The sequence below is a fragment of the Trichomonas vaginalis genome, chromosome IV (assembly GCF_026262505.1).
Source record: "Trichomonas vaginalis G3 chromosome IV, whole genome shotgun sequence".
NCBI classification, from domain to species: domain Eukaryota; phylum Parabasalia; order Trichomonadida; family Trichomonadidae; genus Trichomonas; species Trichomonas vaginalis.
Window position 1 is genome coordinate 28674697 of NC_067206.1, and position 14062 is coordinate 28688758.

Genomic DNA, 14062 nt, shown 5'->3' on the forward strand with positions numbered 1-14062 from the left:
CCACAGCTAATGTTTATTTCTTGAGAAACATTACTTTGCGGATATCAATCAGGACTAAATGTACCAAGAATTGCTTTATTTATAGATCACTCTTTATGTTAAAGTGTTCTACACTATTTCAACATTATAACTTCAAACAGAATGCGAAAAAGAGAGCATTTATATGGTTTAAACAAGTAAGCACATGCCTAAGCTTTTTGCTGGTATGAAAACAACAAAAAATTATTCATTTCATAAAAGAAAAATAACATTTTTAATTCTCTATATATAAAAAATAATCGCAATTATTTCTTAACAATTTGCATTACGGAAATTGTAATTGAAACAATAGCGATGACAACACCGAAAGCGAACAATCCCCAGACGAGCCAGAATTGCATTTCCTTCCACTGTGGTCTGTAGTGGTAGTACCAAAGTAATGCTGGATAAGAAAAGCCTACAATGCATCCACCTAAAGCTCCTCCAACATCAAGAACTGGTTTGATTTGAGGGAAGAACATTGCAATTGGAATGGGAATTGCATGAGAAACAATGTGAATGATAACTCTTTTCATGTTATTGAGAGTGTTGAAATCATTGTTTCCGTATATTAACTGGGAGAAAGAAGCGAAAATCTGCTGGCACATGCATGGATAAGAGAAGGTAACAGCGAAGAAGAAACCAGCTCTGACGATAATCATCAAAATATCATCATTTTCGAAGTTTTCGAGGATGATATCTTTTGTATCTGTTCCGAATAACAAATAACCAATAATTCCTGGAATAATGACCAAAAAGTAGCAGACAACTGAAGAAACAATTGCAGTCATGTTCCTCTTCTTGTATGACTTTGCATAATTATCAACAATTGGAAGAGTTGTGATTGGGAGTGTAAATGTCAATCCATAAATAGAAAGTGCAAAGAAAACATCAAAATTGATTCTTCCCCATGAAACTCCTTTGTGGATTCCAAGTTTTGGAAATTCTTTTGCACCTTTAATGATCATTGCAACAACAAAGAAGATGATCAATAAAAGAGCAACAGTTGAAATGTAAGAAAGGAATTTCATTGAACGTGGAATAGCAAGAGCAATAGGAAGAGCGATTGAATAAACTAAAATCATTCCTGCTCTTCTCCAAAGTGATGAAATATCAATTCCAGCGATGTTGAACCATGATATAACTGTGTCTCCTGAGATAATGATGTAAGCAAGGTTCGCAACTTCGCAGAAAGCAAGTGTAAGAACGGAAAGAATAACCTGTCCTGTTTTTCCGAGAATCTTCAATGCAAGATCATCGAGACCACTTGATTGAAGCTCAAGTTGTAATTTCATTTCCATTGCTGTTGAGAAATAAGATATTGTTGCAATGGCAGCAAGTAAAATTAATGATGGGAAAAGTCCACATGATATCATTGAGTTTGGAACAGCGAGAATTCCAGCACCAAGTAATGAGTTAAGCAAGTTCATGATGGTTGCAAATGAACCTACTTGTGATGCTGGTGTTTTCTCTGTATATGGCTGTGTGCTGTATTCGGAATCAGTTTCTTCAAGCTCAACTTCGCCTCACGGAGTGGCATTTCCATGTCATTAGTGTATTCTACAGACATTTAGTAAAAATAAATGATTTTGAAATAAATGATATTGAAATTTGATTTATTAGACAAAATTAATCGATTATTAGAACCTATCTAATATATCTTGATATCATCAGAAAATTGAATCATCTTGATTTGTGGAGAAATAAATCTAATTGAGAAGACAATTCAGGATTGTGAGAATAAAATTGAATGGACCCTCAAACACAGACCACGTATCTAAAATTTTTTTCTCGCTGTGAAACGTATTCGGTCATTTTTTTAAAAATTAATTTTTTGTTAGAGATAAGAGCTAAAACTCGGTCAACAACTTCTTTATGTCTAGCAAATTTAACATTCGTCTCCCATTTTGATATATTTGGTTTAGAATGTTCGAAAATGCGTAATATGGTCATTAATATTAATTGAAAAGAACCTTGAATTAATTCAATCTGATCTCACAAAATATTTTAAATTACAAACTTTGTAGTTTGAATAGATAATTAGTATTAAACTCAAATAACTAGTTTATTTTTGAATAAAAATTATTTGAATTTATTCAATTTTGTGAATTTTCCTTCAAAAATCAAGTTTAAATATCTTATTTGCCATATAATTATAAATACAATGAAACATATTCGAAATTGAAAAGAATGACTTTTTCTGTTCTTTCAATCATTCAATTTGAATTTTGCAATATTGTATTTCTCATTAAATAGCTATTAAAAACAACAAGCAATTTAACTTACATTCAAATTTATTTGTGTTATATTCAATCTTCTCAAAACTTATAATTTTCGGCTATAGCATGATTATATGCTATATAATATAATAAACCTATAATAGTATCATTCTTTCAATTATTTGAAGAGAAAACCGAAAAAATCTATTTTCGGTCTATAACAATTGATGATTGACACCGTTTTGAATCCAATCATTTGAGAGAGAAACACCCATAAACACTATTCCATTATTGCATTGTATGTAATTAGAATATCATAATTTTACCCGATAAAATGGGTTAAACTTTCAGTAGAACTGAAATAAAAATCAAATTTTTCTGGATTGCAATTTTAGTATGATAATTATGCTCATTATTGTAAGTGCGCCTTATTTAATGCATTAAATCTGATTTGGATGGGTTAAAAAACCTAAATCCAGTTAAAAATTAGTCAATCACAATGGTGGGAACTGTTAATTGGACTTTTGTGATTCAAACAAAGCATATCCAAAGCTGAGAAATGAAAACAAACGCAAAAATAGAAATAGGACAATTTATATCGTCTTGTTGTACTCTTTAAAGCGTTGTAAAAATGCAACATGACTTCTGTATTTGGCATATTTAGAACGCCTGATCTTATTTCTTCCAAATTGAAGATCAAAGTTTATCAAATCAAAGTAAAAACCACTAATTGTTCATCGATCTTTTGATTTACAGCAAGATACTTCTTAATTCAGTGGATTTTTGGAATGCTATATTAATCAAAATTGAGAATAAAAAATTTTTGTCAATAAAAAAAATGGATTATCGATTGAAAAACAAGGAACTTACGATTGCAAGTGTTGAAATTCCCGAAAATATCAGATACATATCAGAAATACAAGACAACATCTTCTCTGTTTCTAAAGAAAATGTCGAATTGGTAACAAATGCAATTTTTGACATCTTATTGAACCATAACAATGCTCTTAATTATGTCATCAAGATTTTAAACGACATATCAGAGATAATTCCAAAGAAACTCGATGAAATTCACTATGTTTTTATAAAATTAAAAGAAAAATACACCATTTCGAAAGATATTGATACAAATAACTATAAAAAGTACATAGAACTAAATGAAAAGTATCCAGAACAAAAATTAACTATTTTTGAGCCAAATTCGATTGAATATATTATTGAAAAAGATTTAGTTGATGATTTGACTACAGCATCAGCAAATGATTTTAGCAACTATATGAAATCAAATGCATCTACAGAGAAATCTAAGTTTCTTGAAAAATTATTAAATTTATCTTGTCAATTCTCCTCAATAAACTGTTTTAAGTATCTACTTCTCAACCATACCGGTCAGATTGACTCGAAATCACTTGCTAACAGTGCAGTTGCAGGCGGAAATTTTGAGATAATACATTTACTCTCTCAAAAAAATTTTTCTTTCAATTCTTCCCTTGAATCAGCCATTGAATATCATCACGATGAGATCTCCGATTGGATACTTGAAAATTCAGTGTGCGAGGGTCTATTTCCCTCTAAATGCATCTATAAGCACAACTTGAGGGCATCAATTTTTTTCATCGAAAACGGTTATGACATCAATGAAAAGAGTTATCTAAATTTAGGAAGGTCTTCCTTTTTGTACTTCGCCGTGGAAAATGATATACCAGAATTAGTTCGCTACTTGATCGTAAAAGGACATGATTCAGAAAACGGAAGAGTTCTCAATTTTTTCTGATGCAATTCAATTTTTTTGAATGAAATTAATTTTAACAATTATGAAATTTACGAAGTTCATTATTTTTCATTCATTACAGAATCCTTCATCCATCTCACCACGTTCATTATTGCACCCACATTGTTCTATATAGTAAATTCATGAAGTTCACTTAGTTAATTTTAATTATTCATAAAACTCCACTTTACCTAGCAGTGGAAAACAATGAACTAGATATGGTGATGGAACTAGTCGATAATGGTGCAGACGTGAATGGAAAATACAGGATTTTAAGCATTAATTATAATTTTATAATACAATAGTAATTAATTTTAACTATCATTACGATATCCTTCGTAATTATCATGCAGTTATTTATCATAATTCATGAAATTCTTATTATTCTTTAATGAAAAAAGATTCTTTATATTAATTTTATTGAATTCTTCAAATTGCCGCTAAATGCTGCGAGAAATCTTGGATTTAAGGAAATTGAGAGGTACCTTATGGAAAAAGGTGCAGTTTCCAAAATTGAATAACAACATATCTTTTAGCAAATAGGAAAAACTGTGAATAATATCAATAATAAACACATCTAAATATAACTATTCGGTCGATATGAGCTTTTATGAGTATCGTGTGTAATGATCTAAATTAAGTGCTTGTTCGTAGTTTTCCTGATTATTATAAATATAGAATCTACTCATCGTATGTAATCTAAAAACAGATTAATGATGTAATCGTAAATGACAAATTTTAGATAAAAAAAATTGAATGGAAAACTGAACAAATAACTAAGTTTGAATACCTTAAAAATCCTTAAGAATTTTCTATAAAAAATCTTTTATGGCTGCAAACAATAGCTATATTTCGGCCATATTTCAAGATTCTAAAAACTTTTTTAATTGCAAGACTCATTCAGAATTACACATTGAATTTGATCAAATTTTCTGACATCGTAATTCAATTTGCTTGTAAGGATGTCAATTCGGAAAATTGTTTTCATTTTAGGAGAATATAATTTTCCTTTTGGAAAATTTAAAAAGTGAGACGCGCAGGATTCGAACTTTTTTAAAAGTTGATTTAAATATATTCTAGTGTGATTTCTAAGGATAATATCATATTTAAAATAAGAATATACTAGTTTGGGTGGTATAATTTTTTCGATAAATTTGAGAATATGTACGTTTAGGGCATCAAAAGTGTCAATTCGCTCAGCGAAAGCTGAGCTAGCTTCGTTCTCGAAAAAATAGGGAAGGAGTGAAAGAGAGTGATACAGATGTTGACACATTCATATCATTTCAACAAATTTTGATCAAATTGAAATTCAATGAAATTCAATTCACTTCATATCCTTCAGTCAGTACATTGACATCCTTCTACATCACAATGATAACTCGTACATCAATAGTTCTACAACTAACTCAGAAAAAACAAGATTTTTACTTCCAGCTTACAGCTTTTAAAAAGTTTCGATGATAAAAATCACTCTACTCTTGTTTATCGATATGTTGTGACAGTAGGTAAACGTATTCTTATCGATATTAATAAAAATATTTTTAAGAAAATCTGAACCAAATACAGAGTTATTCATAAAGTTTATGATAACTGTAATTACTTCATCTTTGTTTTATATTTGAATAAACAATTTAGTTTAATTTAATTTGCATAATTTTTTTTAGTTGAAAAACAGGAAACTTATTTGAGTTTGTATTATTTTTATCGTTCAATTCATTGTATCAGTGAGTGATCCAGATATTTAAGATATTTTGAAAAAATTTATTAATTTGATTAACAAATTTTAATCAAAATAGCAAAAATCTATTTGATAGCTGTAAGCAAACAATAACTTTTATTTCAAGCAAAATCACTTATTTTCATCTAAACGTATAAAATTGTCAATTTTATGAGAATAAATTTAAACTCTCATGAAATATAAAGAAGAGTAATATTTTTCAATTTTCTTTTTTCTTTGTCTCAAATATTTTCTGTTGGGAATTTTCTTGTTATCAAAAAATAATTTTAATATTTGTTTATTTCATTACATACAATAAAATTTTAAAAACTCTATTTCTTCTCAAGAAAATTTTTTTCCTTTATATGAAGAAACATTTTGTTCTCCATTTGATGCTGAGTCTAAATCTCGATTTTTGAATTTTCTTCTTTCCAAATTTCTTTTTTCCAAATTAGAAGTTTAATTCAAATTTTCAATAGTTTATATATTTTCTCAAACCGTCTTAGATTTTCTTACTTTTTAGGGATTTTCTCTCAAAATATATAAAAATAGTAATATCAATACATGTGTCTAATATACTTTAAACCCATCGTGACAAAATTCAAAAACGAAGAGTTTATTTATGATCAAATTTTATATATTTTTTTGGATCAAATCCATTTTAATAGAATTTATATACTATTCATCTATTAGTAAACACTACCGTATATTATTTTTTAAGCTATCTTATTTTTTGAACTTTTATTCAAATCTTTGGTCGCAAGAAGAATTGCATGATAAATAAAAACATTTAATCAAAGTCAATTTTATTTTTCATATTCAAATGGACTGAGTGTTAACATTTAACATTTTTTGCTAATTGTCGTCAAAAATTAGGCGTAAAGCAAAAATTGATATTTCATATGGTTTTATGATAGATAAGCATTATATTCCCACTCATTATATTCGTAAATTTTGAGGTTTATCCTTCGCTTTTAAGATCATTGAATTTGATTTTTATATAAAATAGTTATATATTAGAAAATAATATGAGTTTATGTGATATTATTTTTCAGAAGATTTCATTCTATATGCCTATGAAAAGTACTCTCAAAACAAACTTTTTCCTAATTATAATTAAATCTAGAATATTGTATTATGCTTAGTATTATTTCATTTTTCTCATTCAATTTAGAATTTACAAATGTCAAAAAATTGAGAGTTGTCACTTTTGATGAATTTCTGTTTATTACAAGCATAGTATAAAGTGTATATAACTTTAGACTAAAAGTTCAAAATTGAATAGAGAATTCATAACAAAATCAAGGTTGAAAGTGATGGAGATTGTAATTTGGTATTATACATACTATGAATACTTTTAACATAGAGATTTTATGATTTTATGACATGATTTTGATTTCATTCAAAAAACTCAATGGAAAAAATGACGGCCACACTTCCTCTCAAAATTTCAACTGACATGATTTTATTTCATTTTTCATCTAGATGAGTTGCAGTTGGAGACAGATAGTTGTCGCAAGTATCATGCTTGCAACCGGTACTATAGATACAACTACTCGTAAAGTTATGTATCAAACAGACTGTATTAACATTGATGGAGGAACAGAAAAGTTCGATAAAGCATGGTTATGCACCTTCATCATGTTCCTTGCAGAGTTCTTCTGCATGATTATATATTTACTATGCGCATTATACTACAGATGCACACAAAAGAAAGTTGATGAAGAGGAAATCTCAGAAGCAATTGATCAAGAGGAAAAGAAGACATTCGATGCATCCAAGGTAAAGATTACATTTGTTACACGTGAAGAGGCTATTCATAACCCAACAGGTGGACTCAATTGGATTTATCCTCTTTACATTTTCCTCTTCTCAGCATGCGACTTACTTGGTACAACATTCATGGGCATTGGTCTCGTTTACTGTGATGCTTCTGTTATTCAGATTCTCAGAGGCTTCGTTATTGTTTTCACAATGCTTCTTTCTTGGATCTTCCTTCACCGCAGACCAAACAGATGGCAAGTTACTGGCGTTATCTTCGCCCTTCTTGGTCTCTGCATGGTTGGTGGTTCAGCCATTGGCCAGGATACAATGACAAGTGGTGGTCCAAAGTTCCCAGCAAATGCTCTTCTTGGCATTGCTTTGACTCTTCTCGGACAGATCTTCTCAGCAATTCAATTTGTCTTTGAAGAGAAGCTTCTTAAGGGTATCATTTCCCCAATTCCACCACTCTTCCTTGTCGGTTCTGAAGGCCTTGCTGGATCAATCCTTTCTCTTTGCATTGCACTTCCTGTTGTCAATGCTATCAAGGGAAGCGATCATGGATCACTTGAAAACTGGAGAAACGCTCTTTACGTCACAGTCCACACCAAGCAAGTTCTTATTCTTCAAATCATCACTCTCTTCTCAATTGCTTTCTTCAACTGGTCTTCCTTCCTTTACGCAAAGATGGCTTCTGCTATTGCAAGAACATTCATCTCTGCTTCTGTCACAATCGTCGTTTGGATTACAATGGCAATTGTTTACTACGCAACACATGGCGAATACGGTGAAGGATTCCACCTTTGGTCTATCTTGGAAGCTGTTGGTTTCATTGTTATGATGCTCGGAACAACAACATTCAACAACATTGCTTCTGTTGGTGAAAAGATAACTTCGGTGCTCTGCTGCTGCCTTGGCCCACGTGAAGAAGATGACAGTAAGGAACTCGATTCTTCTTCAAAGAAGGATAGCAGTGATGAAGCTCAGGCTGAGCTCTAATTATATTAGAACGGTAATATATATTATTGAACTCGGAATAACGTTTGTAATAAATAATGTTATTTTTGCGGTTTTTTGAAAAATATTCATCTTATTATCTACCTATCTAAAAATAAATAGCTATTTTTATACTGAATGATGATTTTTAATGTTTATCATTTTAAGTTATTGTCTGAAATAACATCTGCAATGATGTTGATTTTTATTTGATGAAATTGAAGATTGTTTTTAATATCATAAGAAAATAATGCTATTGAAAGATATAAAAATGATAATGTTATGGAATAAATGCTTAACATTAGCATCAAATTCAATGTTTGTTTCAATTATGGATATCATTTCTAGTTTATCATTGATTAATTCATTATTTAGTAATATTGGCTATCAAATTTTTTATGTATGCTTCTCATCTTTGGAGATAAGTTTTGCATTATTAAGGAGCTTGAGCCAATTTCATGTGGTATCTAATAGTTAACTGTGTGTAAGCCATTTCCAGAGCTTTCATTCTATGGATAAAATTTTTTTCCAACATAAAAAAAATGACTGAAGAAGATAATGTTCTAAGAATAATAGAAGCTGATGATTTGGAGGAATTTTTAGACTTGGAAGATCTAGATACTGTCATACTTTCATGTCCAGAAGATTCAAATCTAAATTATTTTCAATACGCAGTAATAAATAATAGTATCAAAATCGTCACGTATTTAGTACAAGAATATCCAGACTTATTCCTTTTCCTCGATGAAAACGGTAATACCTGTGTTCATCTTTGCGTAATTGACGAATCATGTAATATCCAATTGTTGCAATTCTTTATTGACAAGTTTAAGGTGGGAATCCTTGCTTCCAAAAACTTTGAAGGACTGCAGCCACTCCATTATGCAGTAATTCATGAATGTTACAATGGAACCAAAAATATGTTAGAATTATTGCGAGAAAATGGTATGGAAGATCTCATTACGAACAAAGATAACATATACTTAACATCTCCAGAAGATTTTATCAAAACTGACGACGAATTACGAAACTTATTCAAATTTGAAGATCCTAAAACGAAACAGATCCGAATCCTCAGGACTAGCTTAAGAGATATGGAAAATAACTTTCATGCTGAAAAAGAAAAGCTCGAAAAAGAAAATCAAAATCTACAACAACAAATCGGAGAAAAGACAAATGAGATAGCTACTATCAACCAAAACATCACAAAAATCCAAAGAGAAAAAGAAAATAACGAAAATAAATTAAAACAAGAAATAGATGAAATCAAGCAAGAAAATTCGCGATTGTTGGAAGCAAATCGTCGTTTGGAAACAGAAAGGAATTTTTTGATGAACGAAAACCAAGAATTACGCGCAGAAATAAATTCAGGCTGTTGCAATTCATCTTCTAAACAAAGTAAGCAAGGACCATTGAGCTATCATTTAATTGAAGATCAAAATTCATGTAAAACTCAAAAATCTAAATCAAAGAAAAGAAATGGTAGTTATACAGCAATTCCTGACACAGAAAATCCTCAAAATAATAACGAGGAAGATGGATGCTCTTGTTGTCGTATAAATTGAATCAAAATTAAAAAATTATTTTTGTTATTTGTTTGCAACTATATTTTTTAAGTCTCAAATTCAATGTATGTAATGACTAATACATTTTCTTGAAAATATGACTAGTTTAAGCTAATCAATTTATTCTTTTTTGAAAATGTTCAAAATTTGCATTAAATTTTGAATGTTATTGGTTCATTTCTAAATATCAGGTGAATATCCTTTTACTTTTAAAAGTTTATTATATAATTTGTCCTTTTATTGAAGGACTTGTCGAATCAAATTTGATGTTTAAATATTTTCTATCTCAACAAATATTTGTCATAAGATTTTCTGTCTGAAAAAGTTAGTCTGGTTGGTCGAATAAAATTAAAGATTTTTAATTCGAGAATTCAAAATGTGAAAAGATGGAGAAATGAGATTTTAAACGAGACTCTCTGCACCAACTGTCTCGAACTCTGTTGAGTAATCTTTCTTTGATTTCTTGCGGATAATGAAGACAGCGAGAATTGCGCCAATAACAACTGCTGCAACACCAGCAATAACTAAACCAGCGATTAAACCAGCTTTACTCTTCTTTGTGACTGTGCCAGATGTTTCAGAGTCTGTTGTTGTTTCAGATGTCTCAACATTGATAGTTTCTTGTGTGAAAACGCCGCCATTTGCAGATAAAGAAGCGTATATTTCTGGGAAGAACCAGACTGTAGTTTCATCATCATCTTCAGAAGCTGTCTTTTCCTGGTAGACAGAGTAGGAAATTTCAACAGATAAATTGTAGTCGCATTCTTTTTCTTCGCGAGAAATATCATCATCAGTATGACGGGCAGCAGATCTTTCTCTTCCATTGTCATTATCTCTATCATCATCATGGCGCCTGTCATCTTGGTTCTCATGGTGATCATCTCCTGGTTGATAAGGTTGTGTTCCATTCTGTCCTGGTCTTGGTGGCTGTGGCTGTGTTCCATTCTGTTCTGGTCTTGGTGGCTGTGGTTGTGTTCCATTTTGTTCTGGTCTTGGTGGCTGTGGCTGTGTTCCATTCTGATCAGGTTTTGGAGGTTGAGGTCCTGTACCATTATTCAATTCTCGCTCATTGAGAACTGGATAGAAGAAAGCTAATCTTGACTTACCCACGGTTCCAGTAAGGTTTCTAGGATATTGAGCTCTGTCATTACGACCGAGAGATGTGACGAAACCTGTTCCATTTTGGCGGTTGAAGTTGAACTCCATAACATTGTCTGAGCCAAAGAAACCAACAGTAACATAATTCTCAATTAATTTGGATTTCTTTGATGTATTCTTTACTTTCTTACGGATGATAAGCTTTTCAGAGCCAGACTTCTTTGTGCTAACAATTGTCTGCTGGACATCTTTAATGGTTGTGTTTACACCCTTAACATTAACATTTCTAGTCAAGTTGAAAGAAGGTCTAACAGGTAAAATTTGGATGAAGCAATCAGTTGTATTGTCAGTGCATTGGATCTTTGCAACTGGTTGGGAATCAATTTCGCCAGACTCATTATACTTAGCAAGAATGGCAAGAGCGTTCTTCATTGGTTCGGAGTAATTCCATGTGTATGTCTTGTTGACCTTTTCTGGAAGAGCTGCTGTAACAGTGTATGAAGAGTTGCTGCTAAGGAGAAAGCTGCCATAAAAGCATCTTGATTCATTAGCTTGTATTTTGACAAGTTTTGATCTGCCATGATTTGGTTCAACCCAATCATGTCTCTTGCAGTCTTTAAAAGCTGTGCGAGGATCAATTTTGTACTTGGATGGATCTGGACGGTTCATCTCTGAAAAAGATAGTACAGTTAAAGTGGAAATCATTTTCTTTTTGATGAATTTTTTGAGAGCTTTGAATTTGATAGATGCTCCTCTCAAAAAATCGAAATCAAAACCTTTCAATTCAAAATTTTCAGTGATGATAATATCAAATTGTTAAAATATAATATTGCTGCATTTCCTTTTATAGCATAAAAATTTTCATTATTGGCCAAATTTTCTGAAAAAATACATCGAAGGTTTTTTATTCCGATAATTTGTTTTCAATGTTTTTGACACCGGATTATGCAATCTTGAGTAAGATGTGCCATCCATAACGGATGATAACAATGTTAGCTATCGCTATAGAAATCCTCGGTAGAATTTGAATAAATTGTCAAAATTCATGGCAAAATAGAGTGGTTGAATAAGAACAAGATCTATTGGATGGGAAAATCCGATTATATCTGTCTGGATATTATTGAACATAGATCTTTTTATCAATATAAGAGAATGAATTTGATAAATCAATAATAATATTAACTCGAATTATATAATATTTTAAGGAAAATAATTCAAATTCTTAGAAATTAATGTATGAATTGTTTTCATCAGGATAATTCATATGAAATAAAATCCAAAATTATTCAGCTAGATGTGCAAGGTATTGAATATATGGTTATGCTAATATAGATGTTGAATATTATATTAATAAAGAACAAAACAAATTTATAATCAATAACAAAAAAAATAAGGGCTTATATACCCAAAGCAGATCTCCGACTTATAATCCTTGCTAAATGTCTTTGCTTTGATATTTCTTGCTTCAAATAATGATTTTCTTCTCTATGCTTCTTTAAAATTGCGTCATGTTCTGCTAGAATTTGTTTAAGCGATGAAATTTGCTTTTCTATATTATGTAACTCTGTATGCGATGGAAGTGGTGTATTCTTATTTCTAATTTGCATCAAATTAAATTTCAAAGCACTGCGTTTTTCGGATAACATGGCTATTTTCTGCTGGTCTATCTGTTCAGTTTCAACTATTTTGGTTTGAATTTGCTTTAATTTCTTTTGTGCTTTCAAATATCGTTTCTTTGAAGAAATTATTGCTTTTTTATTTTCTGCACGCATAGTTTCAAACCTCTGTTGATAAGTTTTATCTAAATTTTCGAGTGTTTCACGTAAGTTTGACATTTTTGCAAGGTGATTTGCTTCATTTGTTTCTAGAGTTTGCATTGCTTGCTGAAAATGTACTTTACCGAGTTCGAGAAGTTCTAATCTTTCAGATTCACGTTGTTTAATGCTTGCTTTTAGTGATTTTATCTTCTTATTCTGAAGATTCAACGTTTCATTCATTAATTTAGTATTTGCATCATCATTTTCATCTTCTGTATCTTCCTCTTCTTCATTATTATCTTTTATGCCTTCCATTTTCTTGTTTTCTCTTTCAATTAATGTTTGTAATTTTGAAATAATATAATCGAGTTTATTTATTTCCTTGCTTCCTTCCTTTTGTGATTTTTCGTCATTTTCATTTTGCATTTTGATGTATTCGTCGCGCATTTGATTCATTTTTTCGGAATGTTCCTTTGTTAATCTTGTAATCTCTGCATTAAAGTTTGATTCAAGTCTTGCTAATCCTGCATTTTTGAAACTTTCTTCTTTTATTTTCTTGCCTGAGCGTTCTTTCTGATGTTGGACGAATTGATTTTCGTATCTGTGTAATTTATCTTCAATATCCAAACATTCTGCATGAACAGAGTTTAAATATTGAGTGAGTCTATCTATCTCATCATCTGCCAGTGAAAGACTTTGTTGTAGCCTCGCCTGAAATTGTTCTAGCCTTCTCTGATAGGTGCGAGACATTTAGTGTACGTTTAGAATTAGAAAAATGTAAAGATTTCATATTTCATGTTGAGTTAATATAACCAATAATTCTCTATTGATATTATCCGAATGTTTTCATATCTTCCTTCTGATAGCAGTTCTTAAAATTCTGAATCACACATTTTGTTGATATTTGGATTGACGTATTGGGAGCTGTGCTACATTTTGTTTATGTTTCAATACTATTCATGCAAAATGAGGATTATCATTTGGAGTTTAGCATAATTCGATTCAATTTCCATGTCATCAAAAGAAAAAGCATTTATAGTAATGAAATATGCATTTGCTATATCAATAGAATGGAATGCCATTCGTTTACAGCTAGAAAAAGATAAAGAAAAAGGTAAACTCTTTAATATTATTCTTTATTTGGTCATTCGAAACATATT

At 30.6% G+C, this 14062-nt stretch overlaps 6 protein-coding genes across 6 annotated transcripts, besides 2 other annotated features; 3 read left to right on the forward strand and 3 right to left on the reverse strand.

Moving 5' to 3' along the window:
• Nucleotides 1-284: 284 nt before the first annotated feature.
• Nucleotides 285-1582, reverse strand: TVAGG3_0185890 (amino acid transmembrane transporter protein; the record flags this gene model as incomplete). Its single annotated transcript, XM_001327259.1, has 1 exon — nucleotides 285-1448. The coding sequence occupies one exon, from the start codon at nucleotides 1446-1448 to the stop codon at nucleotides 285-287; it is 1164 nt and encodes a 387-aa protein (XP_001327294.1).
• Nucleotides 1583-2469: 887 nt separating this feature from the next.
• TVAGG3_0185900 (protein ubiquitination) lies at nucleotides 2470-4831 on the forward strand (the record flags this gene model as incomplete). Its single annotated transcript, XM_001327260.2, has 1 exon — nucleotides 3076-3949. A coding segment is annotated over one exon (874 nt), but the record flags the coding sequence as incomplete, so codon positions are not given.
• A 2088-nt stretch (nucleotides 4832-6919) lies between these two features.
• Nucleotides 6920-6956: a mobile genetic element.
• Nucleotides 6920-6956: a terminal%2Cinverted (terminal inverted repeat of Banshee-A3 transposon ID:TVAGG3_0185910).
• A 199-nt stretch (nucleotides 6957-7155) lies between these two features.
• On the forward strand, nucleotides 7156-8621 carry TVAGG3_0185920 (negative regulation of mitochondrial outer membrane permeabilization protein; the record flags this gene model as incomplete). The annotated part of the gene is made up of 1 exon (XM_001327261.1): nucleotides 7211-8485. The coding sequence occupies one exon, from the start codon at nucleotides 7211-7213 to the stop codon at nucleotides 8483-8485; it is 1275 nt and encodes a 424-aa protein (XP_001327296.1).
• A 214-nt stretch (nucleotides 8622-8835) lies between these two features.
• TVAGG3_0185930 (ankyrin repeat-containing protein family) lies at nucleotides 8836-10074 on the forward strand (the record flags this gene model as incomplete). Its single annotated transcript, XM_001327262.1, has 1 exon — nucleotides 9025-10047. One exon carries the CDS (start codon nucleotides 9025-9027, stop codon nucleotides 10045-10047), a length of 1023 nt encoding a protein of 340 aa, XP_001327297.1.
• A 375-nt stretch (nucleotides 10075-10449) lies between these two features.
• On the reverse strand, nucleotides 10450-11850 carry TVAGG3_0185940 (glycoprotein 38 family; the record flags this gene model as incomplete). The annotated part of the gene is made up of 1 exon (XM_001327263.1): nucleotides 10450-11850. The coding sequence occupies one exon, from the start codon at nucleotides 11848-11850 to the stop codon at nucleotides 10450-10452; it is 1401 nt and encodes a 466-aa protein (XP_001327298.1).
• Nucleotides 11851-12489: 639 nt separating this feature from the next.
• TVAGG3_0185950 (uncharacterized protein) lies at nucleotides 12490-13652 on the reverse strand (the record flags this gene model as incomplete). The annotated part of the gene is made up of 1 exon (XM_001327264.1): nucleotides 12543-13652. One exon carries the CDS (start codon nucleotides 13650-13652, stop codon nucleotides 12543-12545), a length of 1110 nt encoding a protein of 369 aa, XP_001327299.1.
• Nucleotides 13653-14062: the final 410 nt, after the last annotated feature.